Source organism: Ambystoma mexicanum, chromosome 1q, assembly GCF_040938575.1.
Source record: "Ambystoma mexicanum isolate Mex_15411 chromosome 1q, UKY_AmexF1_1, whole genome shotgun sequence".
In the NCBI taxonomy this organism is placed as follows: Eukaryota; Metazoa; Chordata; class Amphibia; order Caudata; family Ambystomatidae; genus Ambystoma; species Ambystoma mexicanum.
Window position 1 is genome coordinate 1,099,068,901 of NC_090922.1, and position 22,327 is coordinate 1,099,091,227.

The window sequence follows — 22,327 nt, forward strand, 5'->3', positions numbered from 1 at the left end:
AAAGAGGGTCCAAGGAGCGGAAGCCCTGGAGTACAGGATATGGCTAGCAGGGCTATGGGACCCGAAACAGAAGGGGCACACCAGGCTCCAGCAGAGAGGGATAATGGTCCTCGTGATAGCGGCGTGGCTAACCATAGCTCAAGCGTGGAAGCAACAGGAACCACTGACACAACTGCAATGGCTCCGGAAGATATGGCACTTCATCATAATGGAGTGGATGGCGTATAAAATCCAAGCCATACCCAAAGACTTTCAAGCACATTGGGGCCCTGTGGTGCAGTACCTCCAAAGTGACTATATGCTGCAATGGTGTCCACATAACATCCGTAACCTGAACATTCGGTGATCCTCAGAACTGTACCGAGATAGGTAGATCATGTGGCTGACTGGTGCCATCCGGTGTTACTGGGAAACAGGGGAGAGGGATAGAAGGAGGGGGGAGTGGGAAGGGGATTGTTTTACATTTGATGATTGTTTCAGTTAATAAAAGCAATAAAAAGAATTTAAAAACCAAAAAAAATAAATGGTGCATGAGCCTTGTCAGCCTCCTTCAGCCAGAGAGTTGTTAGCACAGTAAGGGGCGCTGTAGTTTGTTATTTCCGGGCCAGTTGGCCATCTGCTGGCTTGGGAACTATGCAGGTTGCAGCTGTAGCTGTGCGCTACTTCTGATATGTGTTGCTTAAGCACTGCTGCTTCACAACTAATGGCAGCCCCCAGCTCTTCAGTGCCTCTCTAGATATCCAGGTCGGGCTTCCCCCATTCACTGGCCCTTCCTCCAAAGATATTGTCGGATTATGTCGGTCTTTTATGATCTTTATGGGGAGGGGAGGAAGGTTATAACCTTCTCGTCCACCTCCCACTTCGTTACGGGCTTCCTGCTGTCTCCCGGCTCCTTCCCGTTAGCTCCACCCTCCACTGTGGCAAACTCAAGGTTCCGTTCCTCTGCCTCTATTGGAGGGTGTCGTCCCCTCCCCGGTGCCACACTGCCTAGTTCGAGTCTGCCCAAGCGAGACCCTGCTTCAACAGCCCTGCCGAAGGGTTTCAATAGCCTTATTCGAGGAGTATGCCTCAAGCCCTGCAAGGATTTTTAGTTATCCCCCTTAACGGCTTGTGCTCTGGCTTCGTCCGCTCTCTTCGTAGGCACCGGCAAACCGCACAGCATGCCCCTTCGGATGCTCGCAGCCGACCTTCTCACGGCGGCCCCTGATCTTCTTCCCCTGCACACCGGATGCTTCGCTGCTGTCCTGGATGGTCACGCTGCCCGGCGTAACTTCTCTCTGTCCCTGCCAGGACCCGCTCTCCTTACTCAATGTGCCTGGTCTCAGTCTCGCGGTCTACATTAACAGTGCCTCCCGGCTGCCATTTTACTTCGTGCTTTTTTCTCCGTCCTGTTCCTTGACACGCTGTATCTAGCGTTCCGTGCAGGAGCCCAGCCTACACTTACATCTGCACGCTTCCAAGCCTTTCTTCTCCAACATCACCTAGTTTCAGGCCAGAATTCTGCTGAGGAGCACTTTGTTTTTCCGGATCATTTAGGATCAGGCAGGAGCTAGCTCAAAGAATGACCTACTGCATGGCAGCTATCCACGCCCCTCTGTCTCTTGCCAAATGCTGATGTTTAAATAATCTTGCTAGGAGACAAGAAAAGCCACTGTTGTGGGTGGGACGTTTAAAGGGGCTTTGAAATGTGTTTGCATCAATGAGCTGTATGTGAATATATCTCACAACTTTATCATCAGTCCAGAAATGGTAAATGTAAACAAGGCTGATTTGGCCTGCAAAGTATGGTATGGAGTGATTTTTATCCTCCATTGTAAAACGTGAAATTATGTGTTGTTGCTTTGTTCCTACATTTTCATATGATTGCAAAAAGCACATCCAAGTTGATGCATTGCTAATGTTTTTTTTTCTTTTGCATGTGAATGTTTCATTTTGGGCTAGGGTTTTCAAATGAGCATATAAAGTATGTGATTAAAAAAGTATGTGCGCTAGTCCATTTCTAGTGTGGACTGGTACATTTTGCATATACAATAATGAGCCTGATTTGTTACCCAACGGGGTAACTAGCTGAGCTCCATCATTGAACCAGTTGAGGCTAACAGGCCCCACAAGCTGTCAACAGGACAGCAGGATTGCAATTGGTCACCGACGTGGACCTGCACTTTGTGTTCTGATCGCACCGTAGTATTCTTGTTTAGATGCCCTCTAACTTGTGTGCCCCTCTAATGGCTGCTTGTGTAATGAACCTGCGGAGAGTCCCTGAGAGAGAGCGTTGTGCAAGGGAGTAACTGACCTGTGTAAAGCTGTTGTTATTCTGATTCAGTCTGGTTTGGTGGTTTTCCAGGGGCCTCGTAGCCTTCGCCTCCTATTGACTCGCAACCACGTGCCGGCTGAGGGCGTTTTTGTTTGATCAAGGGCAGGTGCTTCTGATTCGGAGCCTCCACTTTCTGCCCCTGCTCCCATGAATTTCTCTGCTTCTTTTGGAGTGCGGATTTGCTTTCGGGTACCTTCCCACATGAAATTCAGGGCTGTTGGGAAGCTCCAGCGATATTGGATTTTCCGTTCCTGTAGCCATGCTGTGAGGTTCCTTAATGCTTTCCGCTTCTGCAAGGTGGCGTTGGCTAGGTATTAGTATAGCGAGATGGTTGCCCCACTGAAGAGAATTTGTTTAGAAGACCTAGCCTCCCTCATTATTTCGTCTTTCATTTTAAAGAAATTAATCCGTGCTAGAACGTCCTGAGGTAGTGAGGACGCCTGTCTTGTGGCTGTTCGGTGGATTCGGTCGATCTCCAGGCGTGAGCTATCCGGGAGGGTTAGGATAAATCTAAATAGATCCCTTGTAAAGCTTTCCAGCTCTGCGTAGGTTATTGCTGCAGGGATTCCTCTGAGGCGAATGTTATTCCTCATGGAGCGGTTTTCCGCGTCCTCCTGCTTGGCCTCTAGCGACTCACATCTTGCTTCAAGGGCTGCGATTCGGTCCAGGCCCTTTTCTAGCTCGAAGGCGTGGTCGCACACAAGTTGTTCTCCAGGTCTCCGGTGCGTTTTTCTACCTCTTCCACCCTCTTGTCCAACGGTGAGATCTTCTTCGTGACCTCTTCTGTTCCTTTCTGAATCTTCTTTGTCCTGGCTGACAGCAGGTCTTTGAGGTCTGATTTTGTCGCAGATTGGACTGATTCAGACACCTCGGGAGTATTGATTACCTCATCGGTACGCCCCGTTACTTGACCGGTTTTCTTCAGTTTTTCCTGGTTAGGATTGTTCATTGGGGCTGCAATGTCTGTTTTGTTGCTTTACCGCTCTTTGCCAAGGCTTTTGTGTTAGACTTGACATTTGCGTATGGCGGTGAAGACCCCTCAGCTCTGAGCCAGGCCTCGAGATGGACCTCTGCCACGATGTGGGCAGTGAGAAAGCAGCCTTCTTTGCGTGTTTTTGCCAGCTTCCCCGTTGGATGCCGTATTTCTTTCACTCCCTTTCACTGTGTCTCCAGCCTACTCACTTACTGTTGGGGGGAGTGCTTCTTCTTTCACCCCTCGCTCGAGGGGGAAGCCTGACTGGGTGGGGGGGAAATATCTCAATGGTGGGTACCTAGTGATTCTGCGCCTCACGTGGGCCTGTGGGGGTTGTGCAGGTGGTTGATGTGCAGGCCTCTTATCTCCTCTCTGAGCGGGGTCCACGGAGAGTTTGGGGCAGTGATTGGTCCTTGAATGCTGTAGGGATGAATCCCAATATAATTAAAGAGAGAAATTCATTTCTTGATGATATTCCCCTGATTAAAGATGTGAACATTTGGAACTTCAGGTCTCACGATGCCCAGAGTACTGGGAAGAAGAAGAGGGTTGCAGAGGCACGAGACTGCAAGTTGCAGCCAGCAGTGGTAATGACCCACACCTGAGGGAGACTGGGAGGCATAAAAGGCCCCTGCAGGTGCAGGCCAGAGAGAGCAGTAGTAGGAGGTGGAGTAGTTGTGGTACCTCCACGTTGCAATGGAAGCAGAAGCTGGAGTAGTGCAGAGACTCAGGCACCACTGTTGTGTGTCGAACAGCTGACGGTTCTGAGAAAGTCTTTTCTTTCTGAGACCTTAATTGCTGAGGTTGCACAGCAGGAATTTTTGGGGTTGACGGCTTTCCCTCTGATGAATATAGGTGCAGAGTTCGCGGGGTGAAAAACATGCTGTTTAAAAGCTTCCTCCAAAGTAAGTTGGGCTCTGGTGGCAGGCGAGCACGGGAGAGCCTTCAAAGTCAGAGGAGTTCCTTCACCAACTGCCGCGGCTGCAGAAAACTAGAGGAAGCAGTTTGCCGGGCTGTGCCGAACAGCAGAAGCAGGAGACCCGTAGGCAGCAAGGCAAACAGACACGCATGCCAGACCTAGGGAGTTCACTAGAGTGTTATGACCCCAGAGCGGTCTGTGACTGCCCTCTGGCCAAGTCTGGAAGCAGTAAATATCGGCCTAATAGAAAAAGAGGGAAGAAGCCAAACAAACACTATTTTGAATACCAAACTGATGTAAAGCAGATTAATAATCAATTTTAAATCCTTTTGAAAACCTTTTGAAAACCAAGCCTACTTAAAGAGAAGGTGGCAGAATAAGAACTTAATAAGCAGACTGAATGGCGTGATTTTGTTTGTGAGTCAGAATAATTGCCAGCAACACGAGAGGACAATAATCTGAGAAAAAATACAAACAACTATTGCCAAACCCAAAAGAGAATCATATTGAGGCAAGTTAACGAGGACCATCATTGTCAATGCCAATAGAGTGCAAGTAAGAATCCAAGTGTCTGTAAATCTTGCCAGTGGGTAAAAGAGGCTTTAAGAGGAACCTGCTTAAACTCACATTGCCGAAGTCAAAGAAGTGTGAGAGTGAAAGAAAACCATTGTCAGCAGTTGTTTAATGTGGAAGTGGGGAAGCAAGAGTGGCAGGAAGGCTTTCCTTCTGACAGAAGATATTCAGGAGGAGTGGAGCATAACCTGCATTGTGTGTGGGAATCACAAATGTGTAACAAACAGCACCAATATGTTTCTGGTCTTCCCAGAAGAAGTTGTCAAACTTGATGTTGTGAAGCAAAAGACATTGCTAAAGTGTTGGAAACAACCATTTACCACGGAGAAGGTACTTGTAGTAGTTAGTAGTTTCATTGCTCCTGGCATGAGAGTACCCCAGGGCAAAAGGATCTAGTAGTAGTAGGCTGGGTAGGTGAGTGGACCAGGTGGAGGTCATTGAAGTACTGTGGTGTGGTGCAGAGTGTTGAAGTGGTAGAACTAGAATTGTATTTGTGTGATCTATTGCAGAGGCATCCTGACAAAGACATGTTGCTAATCCTACTGTGGGAGTATCTGGTTTCATGAGAAGATGTAGTATTGAACTGATTGTCACAAGTGGGAAGAAGAAAGACCTGTTGAACATTGTGAATGGTTGGGGGAGTTCAAGCTTGAATCAAAAATAACTTTTTTGGAACTTTGTTTCGAGACATGATTTCCATATACTTTTTGGAACTGTTGAACAAGATCCTGCTTGAATCTGGGGAAGGGGAGCGCACCCAGATTATAAGACGAAATAGTTACCAGGTTGTGAACATACCTATTATTTATGTTATTGAAACTACCATATGTTACCTTGTTATGTTTGTTGTATGTATAAGTGTGAGGGACAGAAACATTTTGTTAGAGTGTTTCCATACGTTTATTTTAGGTAGGAAAATCCTCGTCCGGGTAGGGGATAGTAAGGTGTTTATCAAACTTTTTGAGTTAATAAAATGGCATCCTTTGAAAAGTTGTCCGTAAGACATTTCTGGCCCTCAGACCACTTTCTTTCTGTCTGGTTATTAAGACAATAACATGCTGTAGCTGGACCCTTCCCTATACAACTGTATTTCTTATTTTGTTCAACAAAAAGCTTATATTGTGACTTCATACATGAGCAAATTGACATTTTGGAATAGAAGCTTTGAATCCTAGAACTAATTCTGATGGTATCCACATTTTCATCGTTAATATGATGCGTCTTAACTGAGAATGTCAAGAATTCAAAATGTGAACATTTAATTGACAAAGTGACGGGCAATCTGAGAGAATGAATGAGATCTTGTTTTATATAGTCTTGCTATCACAGTTTTTAAAAGGTGTTCAGATTACCTTTTTTAATGGTGCCAAATGTGTTGACCCCGGAAGGATGAAGAGCAGTTGCGGCTTGCCTGCAATCCAAAACTGTCATTTGCACGTGAACACTGATATCCTTGAAAACATAACTCCGAAACCAGCGGATTATCTAATATGGTCCCCGTTCTCAGAACCCATTCATGATCTTCTTTTTTTGTTGTTGCCTTTTGCTGTCCCAAGACAGTAGTTCACCAAAACTATTACAGGTACAATCACAAATTCAAAACTGTCTGAAAGAGTGTTTTCTGGTTCCTCCAAGCATGTTGAACTAAGGCTGCATCTGGGTTTCCAAGGCTGGGTCTTGTGAGAAACCTGAGGGTATTCTCCTCAGCAAACTCAAGAATCTCTTATTCAGGTAGCAATAAAGGGCTGACCCTCTGTTATCCCAATCCTGAAGGCAGACGACCAGGAAAAGATCACCTTGGTAGGGGAGCCTGAGGTTATGCTGAGACCTTTTGTGGGCTGCGTCACATCTGCCCCTCTTCCTCCCATTGAATCTCTTACCCAAATCCACTGACCCCTCTGTATGTAACCGGTCCCCCAAGATCTCGAACCCCGTCACATTCAGAAACCAATCTCACAATTCCCCCTGTTCATTTCACACTAATAATTCCAGTTATTTACGTTTGCCTCACAACCCTTCTGCTCATTTCAAAACCCCTCCAAAACCCACCCTTCCGAGATCACCAAACATCTCTCTAAAGCGAGGGTTGTGATCCCATATAGCACAGTTACTCCCGTCCTATTCCATAGAACAATCTGACCATCTTCTTTCCCCATTTTCCGACATGAGCACTTTCACGCATTATGAAAGACAACGGACTAACCCCAAAGCCGTTTACCTGGCAAATCCCAACCCCAACGTCAGGCAAAGCCAGGCAATTAACCTGAATGTTACACACCTGACGGCCCTTTCCTTTCCCCACAGGGATAAAAGGTGGAGCAAGCGAGCACAGTATAAGCAAGGCAGACCGCACAAAGACAGCTATCCAGGTCCGGCAGTTCAAGAGGAGGAGAAAGGCGGCGAATATCAAGAGGCTGACGAGAGACACCACCTTGTCCTTTCTGATGCATACCCTCGAAACCTCTGCGGAGGGAATCGTAGTACTGCCCTTAACTCCAGTTACGAGGAACGCCAAGTGGTTCATCATAGCTGGTGAGTTGAGGAGAGAACCGATAAGAGCCGGGCTGTGGTGAATGAAAGACGCAAAATGGCAAATTGAACTAAGTTCAAAGAACTGTAAAAGTGTTCAGGGGAGACCAGCTGCAGAGGGAACCGGCACCACGTGGGTGCTAACTCGAAAGACTATGATCGATCCCCATCTGAGTGAAACTACAGAAACCAGAAGGCCATAGGAGAGCTGCCAAGTTAGGTCAAACTGGTCTTACAGGAAGTCAGGAAGTCGAGCAAAATCCCTGTACAGTCAAAAGCCTTGGAACTGTGAGAAAGCAAGGGAAGTGAATGATATGATATTTTATTTATATCTCGCTCATACACATGCGTTTCAGAGCGCGACCAAGCAAAGGGAGGGGGAACAGGGGAGAACAAAATACGATCTTACTAGGCCCAGTGACATTAGGAATTTGCAAGTGCATGGAAAAGGGAAGAGGGGGAAAGTGTGTGGAGGGGGAGAAGTGGAAATTGTGGACAGAGGAGAGAACAGAATAAATAATAAATGGGATAAATAAAATAAATAAGTGCAGACAAAAAGGTAGTGCAGCCAGACACGTGGCAAGTGCATGATTAGTCAGATAGGGTATATCTGATAAGTGCAGAGGAAGAGTGGGGGACTGTTTGGGTACAGATACAGATCCCAGTGCCAAGGGTGGCCAGAGGCAGTGCAGGAGGGAGGCAGGGTGCGCAGGTACCTGGGCCCGAAGGACAGAGGGTGTCCAGGTGCACAGTGCCGAGAGCAACAGATCGGGAGGGGCAAAGGCAGAAGCGAAGAGGAAGCTCACTTCCGGAACCTGAGATGATTCTCCTCAAGTTTCAGGCTGACTGGGAGGCTGTTCCAAAGGGAGGCCCCAGCCGAGGACAGAGATCTGCCCCCTGAGCCTGAGGGAATTGGACGTAGAGGAGCGAAAGGCTCGAGAAGGGAGGTATTTACGGAGGGATAGTTGAAGGTATTTCGGTTCCAGGCCCCAGAAAGTCTTGTGGACAATGCAGAAGGTTTTAAATTTAATCCTTGCATCCACTGGGAGCCAATGAAGGGATTTCATAGCTGGAGAGATACGATCCAAGGGCTTGAGGCCAAGGACAAGTCTCGCAGTCCTCTTCTGTATTAGTTGTAAAGGGCGGAGAGTGGAGGCAGGTAAATTTAGAAAGTGGCTGTTACAGTAGTCCAGCCTGGAGAGAACCAGTGCTTGGGAGATTGTGAGCTTCTGGGGGAAGGAGAGGAAATGCAGAGTACCTCTAAGGAAGTGCAGTACGGAGTTTGACTTTTTAGAGACGTCAGAGATGTGTGCGGAGAAGGAAAGTGTGGAGTCAAATATGACCCAGAGGTTCTTAGCCTCGCAAGTAGTGGTGGGAGGAGTGCCAAGGGAGGCCTGCCAGAGAGTGAGGGGAAACGATGGCGAAGGTGAACTGATGAAGAGGATCTCAGTTTTATTGGCATTTCGACAAAGATCGTTGGCGGCACACCAGTTTTGAATGGCAGAAAGGCAATCAGAGATGAAGGAAGGCGAGGAGGTGGCTGAAGGAAGCCTGAAAATGAGTTGGGTGTCGTCAGCATAGCACTGGAAGTTTGAGCAGAAAATGGAAATGCACTAGGCGAGTTGCCAGATATTGGTTGAAAAGCCAGGGTGAGAGTTAGACCGCTGGGGGACACCACAGGAAGAGAGGGAGATAGCGGATAGGAAGGACCCAAATGTTACCTTGGAGGGTCGATCAGAGAGGAAAGGGGTCCGCCAGGCCAGAGCCTGATCGGTGATACCCAGGTTGTCACGGAGACGGTTGAGCAGGATGGTATGGTTGACCTTGTTGAAAGCAGAGGAGAGATCAAGAAGGATGAGGACAGAGGGAATGTTAGAGTCAAGGTTAGAAAGCGGGTCTTCACCGATGTTCAGGAGAGCAGTTTCCGTGCTTCTGGCAGCTCTGAATCCAGATTGGTGGTCGTGGAGAGAGCCAACAGAGTCAGAAAGAAGGTTAAGCTGGGAGATGGTCAGTTTTTCCAGGAGCTTCCCCAAAAAGGGAGTAATGGAAATTGGGCGGTAGTTAGCCAGACAAGAAGGATCAGCTGAGGGTTTCTTGAGGAGGGGCGCTGCACAAAGGAGTGCTTGAGGGGGGGAAGGGAAAGATCCAGAGGCAAAAGAGTGGTTGCAGAAATCAGTAAGGGCCGGAGCAAGGGTATCCATGTGGTCCTTTATGGTTTTAGAGGAACAGGGGTGGACCTGTTCTGATGAGGCTTTCATAGATTGGACTTGTCTAGCAACCTCATCCGTAGAGAAAAGAGGAAAGGAGGAGAAAGACGGATGGGGGTAGCTGAAGGAGGGACAGCAAGCTGGGAGGGAGAGGAGGAGGCGAGGTGGAGGAGAGGGTGGACAAGATGTCTTGGGTTTTGGAATGAAAGTGAGAGGCAAGGGCAATGCGAAGAGCCTTGGAGGCGAGGGAGTGGGGGGTGGAGACTGTAGCAGGGTTGGCCAGCTCCTTGCAGATTTTAAAGAGTTTGGCCGAGTTGTTAGATGCCGCAGAGACGCAGGCTTGAATGTGAGCTCTCTTCATGGACCGGACAGAGAGACAGTATTGCCTTTGGAGCATGTGACAGGTCATTTTGTCAGAGGATGAGCAGGTGGCCCTCCATTTCCTCTGAGCTACCCTACACTTGCATTTGAGTGTAGATAGGTCAGAGTCGTACCAGGAATTACACTTGGCTTTGGACTTCAAACGGATCCTCATGACAGGGGCAAGAACACCAAGAGTAGAGGAGATAGAGGAGTAGAGAAGGGACAGGGCAGTGTCAGGGTGTGAGTCAGCCTGGGAAGGGGGAGGAGGGGGGAAGGTGGCAGAAAAAGCCTCAATTGACACGAGCTTCATGGGCCGGATGTCCGAGAAGGTGGATGGCAAGCTTGGGGAAGGCTTGGCTTGGGGGGGAGGAGATAGACAGATGGGAGGAGAGGAGGCAATGATCACTCCAGGATAAAGGTGTGGTGAGGGAAGTAGAGAGGGGGAGGCCAGATGAGATCAAGACATCAAGTGTGTGACCAGCAGAATGAGTGGGGCCCGAGGGGAGGATAGAGAGGGAAAGTGAGTTGCAGAGGTTGCGAAAGAGTGTAGATGAAGAACAGGGAGAATCCAGATGGACGTTGAGATCCCCAAGGAGGAGTTGTTGAGTGGTAGAGGCCAGGAGGGAGGAGACGAGGTCTGCCCATTCAGAGAGAAAAGAGGTCATTTGCCCAGGGGGCCGGTAGAGAGTTGCAACGGTGAGAGAGTGTCCTGCAAACAGTTGTGAATGTGAAGTTGGCAAGAGTGAACCCGACAGAGGGATGCTGACGAGAAGGGGGCAAGTCTAAAATCCCAACAAACAGTGTGTTGACAATTGTGAACCCGGCCAAGGGATGTCCACTATGAACTGTTTAAAAGTCATTGACATTTGAGAAGGGTCTGAGACCGAACGAGGGAGATCCAGGGGGGAATCAATCACCTTAGAAAAGATGATAGTGAACCCAGTGAAGGGAAGCTGAAAGTAGAGAAGAGGTCTTCGCCCAGAAGAGACGGACCAATGGGTGAAGCCATCAACTGAGAAATACATAAAACTGAACTTTGTGTTTGTTAGGTAGTTTTTCGAATGATAAACCTATCAGGCCCTCAGGACCAGGAAACAACAACCATCAAAGGCCTTGATATTGAAATGGACTGTTTTAGGATCCAAACCCAGAAGAGGAAGATCCAAGGGGTGAAAAGCAATCACCCAACACCACGAAGAACAGGGATCAGCGCACAGAAGAGGGGAACCCAGGGATGAAGAGCCCTCACTCTAAGTGAAACCAGGAAACAGTTTTTGTTGTAGAAACTTTTGTTTTGTTGCTTGAATACGTAAGGTCCTCGAAGGCAAGAGACTTTCATGAGAAACGAGACTTGGCCATCGAGGCTCCTGATAAACTGGAACAGAACTGTCAACTCATGCCGAGGAAGTTCGGGTGTGTGCTGTGCTCCAAGATCCCACCTTACCCTGTGCTCAAAATGTGGGGAAGGGAGAACCGAGCTACCACATCCTGACATATTATTTGAGAACACTTCTTTCTTTTCTTGAAAACCATCCCACATTCTGTTTTTGTATTAGTTGTAAAGTTTGGCAATAGGTTTCTTAGTATAGGCCCTTTTTATTTCACACAACGCCACTAGGACTGCCTTATTTTCATTTGATGGTCGACGCCTGCTCCTATCTTAGATTTAGGTTTAGATTAGGCGTTTTTCCAACCTGCATACAGTTTAAGAAACACCCTTAATCTGTGATCACTTGTGTCTGTCTTTACTGTTGCCACCATAAGTTCCTTAGAGTCTCCAGTGCCAAATCTACTGAATGTTTTCAGGATATCCACACAACCTATATTTCAATATAGTGAATCTGGATAGCAGTTATGAGTGATTATTTAGGAAAACCTGGTGTGGTTGGGGCTCTCAAGGACCAGAATTGTAGACTATCGCACCTTTGTATGTTGGAGGGAATAATTACTACTTAGTAAAAATCTACTTTAACCTTATTCAGCCCGACTGCTGAGCTTCATGTCTTCAACCCTGCGAAGTTAATGCCATTGCATTGCTGTTAACTGTTTTTGTCAAACAGGCAGTTATTATACTGTTGTTTTGATGAAATGGGTTAAATATGGAAATTGTTTTAATACATTTTGTAAAAGACATGTTTTTTTACTTTTATGCAGGGTAAATATATTACACCTTCTCATTATAAAGATACCGTGGATGAGCGATTCATCATTCGACTGTGTGGTTATCCCTTATGTCAAAACAAGTTGAAAAATGTAAGTTACTATTTTTGATCAAAGAGTAAATTATTGTGCTGTCTGTTATTGAGAACTATTGTCCGTTGCTCCAAATTCACCCTTCACCTTGTCTTTGATTTGAAAAAAACATTTTTTACCAGGTCTGAATGTAATCTTAATGTCTTCACATGAAACATTATGCAGTTGAAATCGCTCATCTTTAAATGTAGTTAATGCTTGATAAATTGGTTTTTATTTGACTTTTAGTGATATTTTGGAGCCATTGAACCGACTTTCGGGGTAATTCATAGATTGCAGCGCACGCGAGCAGCGCAGAGATGGATCGTGTGCCAGCGTGTGCCAGCCGTGTGCGCTAAACAGCATTCTGGCGCACCGCGTATTCATGAAATTCCCTAGCCATAATGAGCGATGGCACAGAGAACATTCCGCAGCGCCAGTTTCGCCCCCAAGAACGCCCCTTTCGCAAGGAAAAGCCATTGAAATCCCCAATGCAGCGCAAAGGGCCGCGCTAACCCTGGACCAGCTTACAGGTCCGCTACACTGCAATCACGCGAGCAGGGAACGTGTATTTCTGGGGGTGTGCGGGAAGTGTCACATGCGATAGTCCTTGGCCGAGCAGGCTACTTGTATTTGGGTGGTACGCATGGAGAATCACACGCGATAGGCCTTGTGCGAGCGGGGTACGTGTATTTATGGGGTGCGCGTGGAGAATCACACGCGATAGGCCTTGTGCGAGCGGGGTACGTGTATTTGGGGGGTGTGTGTAGAGAATCAAACGCGATAGGCCTTGTGCGAACGGTGTACGTGTATTTGGGGGTGCGCGTGGAGAATCAAACGTGATAGACCTTGTGTGAGTGGGGTACGTGTATTTCGGGGTTGCGCATGGAGCATCACATGCGATGGGGCTTGGGGAGCGTGGTACGTGTATTCTGAGGGGTGCGCGTGGAGAATCACACGCGATAGGCCTTGTGCGAGCGGGGTACGTGTATTTGGGGGGTGCGCGTGGAGAATCACACACGATAGGCCTTGTGCGAGCGGTGTACGTGTATTTGGGGGTGCGCGTGGAGATTCAAACGCGATAGGCCTTGTGCGAGCGGGGTATGTGTATTTGGGGGGTGCGCGTGGAGAAACACACGCGATAGGCCTTGTGCGAGCGAGGTATGTGTATTTCTGGGGTGCGCGGGAAGTTTCACACACAATATGCCTTGTGTGAGCGGGGTACGTGTATTTGGGGGGTACGCGTGAAGAATCACACGCGATAGGCCTTGTGTGAGCGGGGTACGTGTATTTGGGGGGTGTGCGTGGAGAATCACACACGATAGGCCTTGTGCGAGCGGGGTACGTGTATTCCTGGGGTGCGCGGGAAGTTTCACACGCGTTAGGCCCTGTGCGAGCAGGGTACGTGTATTTCTGGGGTGCGCGGGAAGTTTCACACGCGATAGGCCCTGCGCGAGCGGAGTACGTTTATTTGGGGGGTGCGTATGGAGAATCACACACGATAGGCCTTGTGCGAGCGGGGTACGTGTATTTGGGGGTAACGTGGAGAATCCCATGCAATAGGCCTTGTGCGAGCGGGGTACGTGTATTTGGGGGGTGCGCGTGGAGAATCGCACGCGATAGGCCTTGTGCGAGCGGGGTACGTGTATTTGGGGGGTGCGCATAGAGAATCACACGCGATAGGCCTTGTGCGAGCTGGGTACGTGTATTTGGGGGGTGCGCGGGGAGTTTCACACGTGAATTGGCAGTGTGGGTCCTCCCAGGTGTGCCCTCTACCCCCTCCCCAGCCCCTGCAGGCAGCCCACACCACAGGGGACTACCCTGCACCCCTGGTCATGTCCCATAGGCAGCCCATCCTCCCTGGGCATGCCTCCCAGCCAGCCCACATGTCACCATGCACTAGTGAGCACCGACTTATGTCCCCCTGCACCCCCACCCATCCAGCATTGACGGGCACCTGCCAGCAGGCCCCGACTCATGTCCCCCTGCACCCCCACCTATCCAGCATTGACGGGCACCTGCCAGCAGGCCCCGACTCATGTCCCCCTGCACCCCCACCCATCCAGCAATGACGGGCACCTGCCAGCAGGCCCCGACTCATGTCCCCCTGCACCCCCACCCAACCAGCATTGACGGGCACCTGCCAGCAGGCCCCGACTCATGTCCCCCTGCACCCCCACCCATCCAGCATTGACGGGCACCTGCCAGCAGACCCCGACTCATGTCCCCCTGCACCCCACCCATCCAGCATTAACGGGCACCTGCCAGCAGGCCCCGACTCGTGTCCCCCTGCACCCCCACCCATCCAGCATTGACGCGCACCTGCCAGCAGTCCCCGACTCATGTCCCCCTGAACCCCCACCCATCCAGCATTGACGGGCACCTGCCAGCAGGCCCCGACTCATGTCCCCATGCACCCCCACCCATCCAGCAATGACGGGCACCTGCCAGCAGGCCCCAACTCATGTCCCCCTGTACTCCCAGCCATCCAGCATTGGCGGGCACCTGCCAGCAGGCCCCGACTCATGTCCCCCTGCACCTCCACCCATCCAGCAATGACAGGCACCTGCCAGCAGGCCCCGACTCATGTTCCCCCCCAACATGTCATAAATATGCACATTCATGGGCCTCATGTCCACCAAAATCCCACTGCACGCCACCCCAGTCTTGAGACCCAATCAAGTTTCCCATCCACCCCACACTGAAAGGCCTATTTCATGACACAAACCAAAAGTCAACTATGCACATCAACACATGTCCGTCACACACACACACTGGGTGCCAGTGATTGTGTAAACCCACATTGTGACATGCAGTAAAACAATGAGCGAATACCACACATGGAAGTAATAAATCAAAATATATTTTGCACAAAATGAAGCTAATGGAATGAAAACATGAAAATTATTTTAAACAAGAAAAGAAATGCATGTCCAAAAATGAAAAAAAGAAATGAAGTCTCAATCCAAAGTAATCCAAAAGAAAGTTAGTCCAAACTCTCCGTCCACCAAAGAAAATCCAAAGGAAACGTAAATTGTAAAATCCATTGAACCATGGTGATTTAAAATAAATTCTTTTTTTCAGAAATCCACAGTTCAACTATGTACAACGATTGAAACCACGGTCCCTGAGCCCAACGAATGAAATGAAACCTATAAAAAAAAAACCTACCTAATGAAGAACTATATACAAAAACGTGGGGCATTGTCCAAGCGTCCTAAAAGAAATAAAAACACAAAGGAAACCTAACACTAACTAACTATATACAATGGCGGCGGGCAAGTACTACGGCTCACTCTGTGATGTCGTGGGCCAGGGCATCATCGAACTCCATGTCAATCTCCCGGAAGCGGGCCTCTGCCCTGGCCCCGAGGTCTCGAAGGGATGCAGTCATGGCCTGTTCCAACTCCCTGCGAGTTGCCTCGAGGCACTCAGCCCGCCTCAATGCCCAGTGCATGGAGAACTCTGCCCTGACCATGGTGAGCCGCGCCTCTTCCGCGCGCTGCCGCTCCGCATCTATCCGCTGGCCCAAACGCAGCCACACGGAAGACTCTCCCATTCCAGGGTCCTCCTGCCCTCTGGCCGATGCCTGCCCCTCTGATGTTGATGGCCCTGAGCCATCATCGCTCCCACCTTGTGCCTGCTGCTACTGTCCATGTGCCCTGTCCGATGATGCCTGCACATCCTCCATCTGCTGGTCTCCAGTTGGTGGGGTGTCCACCCCTGCTGGACCTCCGACTCCCGACTGTGGCAGGGATGGGATCTCCACCAAGCTGGCTGTGTTGGTCGGGCCAGGTCCACAGGGGGCCCTGGTGGAATCTGGGCCGGAAGATGGCAGGGAGAACGACTGCCGCATAGTCTCCACAGAGGAGGAGAGGTCCGCCAGAGTGCACGACACATGTAGGAACCCTCTGACCATGGCCCCTCCCAACTGTGCCACGTTGCCACACAGCTCTTTGTGATGGCGTGCGTGGTCTCCCCAGGAAGCATGCACATCATCACGAATGACACGCGTGCGCAACGTGACACCAATCGGGACGGAGCCCATACAGTCATGGGACTCCTCGTCCGCAGGTAGTGGAGTGCCAGATGATGTGGGCCTCCCCCCTACCTGAGGACGGGCCTGGGACGGGGCATTCCTGCTGGTGCATGGTGGTGCAGTCACAGGGTCAGGGACAGCGACATGTACAGGGTCCTCCACGGCGACCTGTGCTGCCTCCTGCCCCTGGCCCTGGCCTGCACCACTTGCACTAGTGGTACTACCCCCACCAGGCCTCATGTGCGGCTCAGTAGCGGGCTCCTCCTCCTCTGTGGAGACCACCAACCTGGATGTCTCCGCACCGTCTTCCGCCATTGCAAGCCCCTGTGGGGGCTCACCCGGCCCTTCCGCTACAGCAGTAGTGGCAGACGAGGCACCAGTCCCCTCGCTCCTGGATGATGGCAATTCCTGGGAGGGTGGCTTGGCCTTGCGTCGCCGCCCGGTAGAGGCATCCCCGCCGCTTTGCTCCACAGCGCCGTCTCTGCCCTCTTCTTCACTCGACGCTGCGTAGAGGGAGACATAGAACACAAGCATCAGGGTACTGTACAATACTCCCCTAGACATGAAGCAATAAAACATGAGTGGCACTGTGAAACGACACTTCCATCCTGTCCCTCCACAACACATGGGTCAATGCAGGCAACACACATGCAGAAACAGGCACGGCGCATGCAATCAACATCAGCATCCATGTACAAGGGCCTCTATTGGCATAAAGGTTTGGTTTCAAACTCGCATGCATCATGGCTCATACTGATCCCATGCACACACATCACCGGAGGGTCATGCATCAGGGCTCGTACACCACAGACACAGTGGATACAAGGGTGACTAGACTGCATAAGTGAATCAACACATCGTCACGGACATGTGTCATGCATCCATGGCGGTTAAAAGTCACACACACGCTTCTCAGACACACAGACATGTACACCATACATGTACATGAGAGCAGCACCCATCCCCCACCCCCCATCCATGTCCAAGAACAGAGACAGGCATGCATTCATGTGTGCATTCCGCATGCAGCTCCCTATGTTGCATTGGAACACATGCACCATCCATGTGGTTCACGCATTACTGGTCTCACATGCATTACCATGATGTCCCTGCACACACACATCCATACATGGCCTATGTAACACATACAGGCAAGCAGCTGACTACCAGCACACTGCAATATGCCCTGTTTCACACAGCAATGCATGGCCACTTACCGCTCAACTCCAGACGGGTCTTCTTTCGAAGGATCTGGACGTGGAGCGCTGGGTTTATGCGTTCCAGGACCCTCATCTGGATGTTGATCAGGCTGACCTCTGCCTTCAAGAGGTGCCGGGCCTTGTTGAGGGTCCTGGACCTGAAGTCCTCCCAGCGCTTCCGGACGTGCTTGATGTCGCGGGTTGCCACCCCCTCCGCTTTGATGGCAACCACTACGTCCTCCCAGATCGTCTCCCGTCCTTCCTTGTTGGCGCGCGATGGTGTGAAGAGGGCATCATAATGCCCCAGAACTTGCTCCAGCAGGATACCAACTTCCTTGTCACTGAAGCTGGTAGCCCTCTGCCTCTCTGGCTGGGGGTCGCCAGTGGTCTCTGATGATGTCTGCCCCGACATGGCGACCCCCGAGGCAGGTGTGGGTGGGCAACTGGGTCCTGGGGCTGGGCTGGGCTGTGGAGCAATGGTATCCCAGTCGGGAGTCTTCTGTTCCAGCAGGGGTGGACACAGCAACTGGACCCCTGCAGATGGCTGACGTGCAGGCACCAAATAGCAGGGCACGTGGGCAGCAGGCAGGCAGCAGCAGATGGCAGGTGGGAGCGTGCTCGGGGTTCTGGGGGGCAGGAAAATTGCCTTTTGGGCAGGAGCGTGGTCTTCCGTGTGTTGTCGCGTGGCCAGCTTGATACGGAATGATTTGGCATGTGAAAAAAGTGCACGTCAGCGTGTAATTCGAGGAAAGGCCCTTAGCGCATAAGCGCGTCTGTGACGTAACGTGCACGGGCGTTTCCCACAACACGGGTGCATGTTCATTGTACACGTGAAAAAACTGCACGTTCGGGTGGCACTGCGTGTAATTGGAGGAAAGGCCCTTAGCGCGTACACGCATAAGTGACGTGGCACATGTGGGCTGGCTTAAAAGGTACACGTAGGATGCCATTTTCTTGTACGCGCTTTTGTGGAGCGCGAGCGGGTGATTCTTTTACTTTTTGTCGGTTCACACGCAATTACTTCACGACGGTTCCAGTTCGTACTCCCAGTTTACTCAGACAGCGTTCATTTCTTCTTTTAGCGGGGGTGTTGCCAACATGCACACGTGTGTCTTTTTCACATTCTTTTTCCAGGCAGACGGTGAGTCGTGCACGTATTTTCCAACTGTGGTTGCCCCCGTGTGTTGTGTACCCCCTCAGAGGTCATTGTAGGCTGCTTGTATCACGCGTACGCTTATCTTTGGGTTTCTGGGTGCCACAGCGTAGTGCAGGTTCATTTTTCCACGCACATGGTTTACCAGGGGTTGCGTGCAAGTTTAATTTTGTTTTTGGGATGCCTATGTGTTGCGTGACCCGTCATCTTCTCCCAGGGGTCACAGACAGCCTTGCTAGAGCACTAGGGTACGAATTCCATCTAGTACCCTACCCCTTTGACCCCAATTGCCCAGGACAATTGTTTACTGCAACTCCCATATGCACAACAACATCAGTGCCATGGTTGGGAGGCGACCAAGCAGTAAGGGAGGCAAAGGTGGCCGACCTCCAAAAAGTGGGCGCGGTAGGAGACGTGGCCAGGATGTGCAGGGTGGCCCAAGAGGCCAGTGTGTGGAGGACCAATCGGGGCCACCTATGCCCCCCCCCCATTGGTTGTAGGAAATGTAGCTGACACCATCCCAGCTCAGCCCTTGTTAAACCGGCCCATATTGTCAACTGAACCGGCACAGGATGACTCCCAGGCTGACTTCCGTGTCACCAAGTCTAAGCCACGTGTGGCAGTGAAAGTTGCTGTCACCAGGCCACGTGGATCTGGGGCAGCAATGTCATCTGCTGCCCCAAGTAGTCAGGGTGAGGAGGCTGCAGGGGCAGCTGCAGTTCAATCCACCCCAGCTCCGAGTCTCCCAGACAGGACAGTGTCGGTCCAAGTCCTTCACACCGAGGTTGGTCCTGCCAACATCACCCTGCAGCCAATGCCTGCAGCGAGACTTTTGGTCATTGTGCCTTTTCAAACCTCAAGTACCCAGTCCACATGCGCTTCTGCCCCTACCAACCAGAGCGGCGTAAGCCACTTAGGATCCACACCACCTTCCAAGAAGAAGAAGGGTGCTCTTGCACTACAGGCTGAGACCCCAGACAAGGCTACACACTCCGGCACGTCAAGGAAGCCTAGCTTCAATGACGCCGAACTAGATGCACTTGTGGCCTATGTGTTGGCACATAGCCGTGAAATGGTGGTGACTGCAGGGTGAAAGACTACGCCTGCTCAACGTAGGGCCCACTGGCAGACCATCGCGGACCACATTAGTGCCCTTGGATTTATGTGGCGCACAGCTGATGATTGCAATAAGCGGTAGAATTACCTAAAACGCAGAGCAAAGAACAAACTGGCTTCCAATCATGCCTCTACTCAGGTGACTGGCGGTGGGTCTCCACCAGAGGACGACCAATTCACTGAACATGAGTCTATCGCTGGAGCCTTCGTCACAGAGGAACAGATCCGAGGCGTGGGAGACCTACCAGATTTTGAAGCATTGTCCGGTGAGTGCCCATGCATGTGTGTGCAATCCATGTGTATGTTGCTTGGGTGATGTGTTCTGATTGAGTGCCAGGTGAGGCTGTGTAGTCATGACTGGTATGGGCCACCCATTTGGTCCCTCCAAACCATTTCCCGGCCTTGGGTTTGGGTATGACAGTATCCCTTCTGACCACATTTGCCAATTTGCACCAGATTACTGCAGTTGCCCTTCAACTGTCATCTTGCAACTACATTGTTCAAAATGTTTTCCTGTTCATTCAGCCTGATTGTTTCAATTCTTGCCATTTTTAGGACACATTTCTTTTGACTTACTGCCACAAATGTGACATACGTCTGTCATACATTACACCCCACAATGGCCCACATTTATTACCTTGTTATGGGAATGATTTAACCATTCAGGCTGATTGAGTAATGGACTGCACCCAATCATTTTTGGGCCCTGTTTGAATGTTCAACATGATTGTTGTGTTCTGTCATGTTGAAGTGACCAACCATTGATGTATTTATCTGCCTGCCATCACTGTATCAGTGAACACTGGATCTGTTGCAGCATGTGGCACATGTGTGTTTTGTCACACTTTTTAGCATGTTTCATCTCATCATGTCCATCTCACATGGATGGGTGACAGTACTGATTTCCTACAATATGGCTGTAGTTGTCAAATGTACCATGGCTATGCTACGTGCCATCTGTGTGGTGACATGTGTCATGTATGTGTATTGGACATGCCACTCACAGGCTAATGTGTGCTGCCAGTGCTATCCAGCATGCTGCACATGTGTTGCTTTTCCATCTTGTAGTCCTCAGTGTGTGCTTTTTGCCTGCCCTTCCAACTCATTGGCAGTGCATGCATGCCAGGGTTATAGTCATGTGGGACATGTGCAATTTATGTACTGGATCTCTGCCTCGTCAGGCCTATGTGTGTGCTATGGTGCTCATGCCTGTTTCCATTTGTTATTTTTCATGTTTTTTCAGGTGATGAGGCACCTGATGCTGTTGAGGAGGAGGAGATGGTGCAGACCCAGGAGGAATCTCAGCCACAACCGGGCACCAGAGGAGGACGTGGGGCGGTGGTGTGTGAAAACCCAATCCTCCTGCATACCATTCTATCCACGGATGTCTCTGGGTACACCTCCGCAGACCTCTATGAATCAGGTGCTGAATCGGACAGTGAGACATATGTGCCATCACAGGTGAGTGTTTCTGGCAGGGATGCTGTTCTGTCCAACCCTCCTGCACCGGGGGTAGACCCCTCTATGGGGATTTCAGTGTTGGAAAGTCCGCCTGTGGCGGTTACGGATGCAGGGTCACACTCCACAATGTTTGCTCCTGTTCCTGGGCCAGCAGAATGTAGTCTTGCAGCCTCAGGCAGTGCCAGCACAGCAAGGTGCAGATCGCCTTGCCCCAAACAGGTGTGGTGCCCGCCAACGCGGTGGCCGTGCGCCACCAGGCAATATTGTGTGGGAGAACTCCATTTACAGTATAGCAGCACAACATGGGGCATTGTGTGAAATGATGGCTCAGGCAATGGATAGGGTGGCCACTTCCATTCTCCCCCTGAAACTGAAAGACAGATGGAGCTCCAGCAGCAGGCAACAGACTCCATTTGCCACTCACACAGGGAGGGCATGATGGCGTCCAACAGGGACCGATGGGCTGGACTGGAGACTCTGCGTGCAGCCATATCTGTAGAGGGGAAGCCCTGAGGTTAGAACACAGGTCCCTCAGAGATACTCTGGGTGAACTTGAGGTTTCCCGGAATTTTATGTCAGAACAGCAGCTGGAGCAGCTCACACGGTCACTGTCAGCTGAGCTCCAGGCAACCCGTCAGGCGATCCGGGCATCACGCGAGGCCATGCAGGCAGAAATGCGTGCTACCCGTGAGGTGCTGCATGGTGATCTCCGTACCATCATCCTGCAGAACCAAACCTTCCAGACCCGCATGCTTGCTGCCATGGAGGACCATACCAGGGCTTTGCGTGGGCTGCCTCCCATATCACGGCCACCTCCTGATGTAGCAGCAGATGGTGATGACAGCGACGGCAGTTCTCCCACTGTAGCGTAGCCATGCAGGCCATGAGCCCATGGAGGTTTTTTTTTTTTCAACATCCACACATGTGGGTGTTGGGGTGCACCCTGTACCTCGTCCCTCCTGGGTGGCCATTTTTTATTTTTTTAAAAAACATTTTTTTTACAGTGTGTTGCTTTGTGTGGCTCCCGTGGGCATCCACTGTGTATTCCAGCTGGGCACATGCAGGCTTGTCCTGTCTTTGGGTTAGATGCTTGGTTTCCCGACACACACACACCCCTCCTGCTTCCCCTTTCCATGGGCTTGCAAAGGGTATGACCAAGTGACAGTAACATAAACAGTGACATTGGGCTCCCATGAGTTGTGTGGGCAGTCTGTAGTCAAAACTGCGTGTACATCCCTAGTGGGGATTG

The 22,327-nt window shown here is 50.6% G+C and overlaps 1 protein-coding gene across 3 annotated transcripts in view; it reads left to right on the forward strand.

The window, feature by feature from the left end:
- The window catches only part of RPAP2 (RNA polymerase II associated protein 2), a 1,184,138-nt gene that overhangs the window by 233,166 nt on the left and 928,645 nt on the right, over positions 1 to 22,327 (forward strand). For all 3 annotated transcript variants that reach the window (XM_069641788.1, XM_069641789.1, XM_069641790.1), the window contains exon 4: positions 12,033 to 12,131. In XM_069641788.1, coding sequence (XP_069497889.1) covers positions 12,033 to 12,131 — 99 coding nt within the window. The remainder of the gene's footprint in view (positions 1 to 12,032; positions 12,132 to 22,327) is intronic.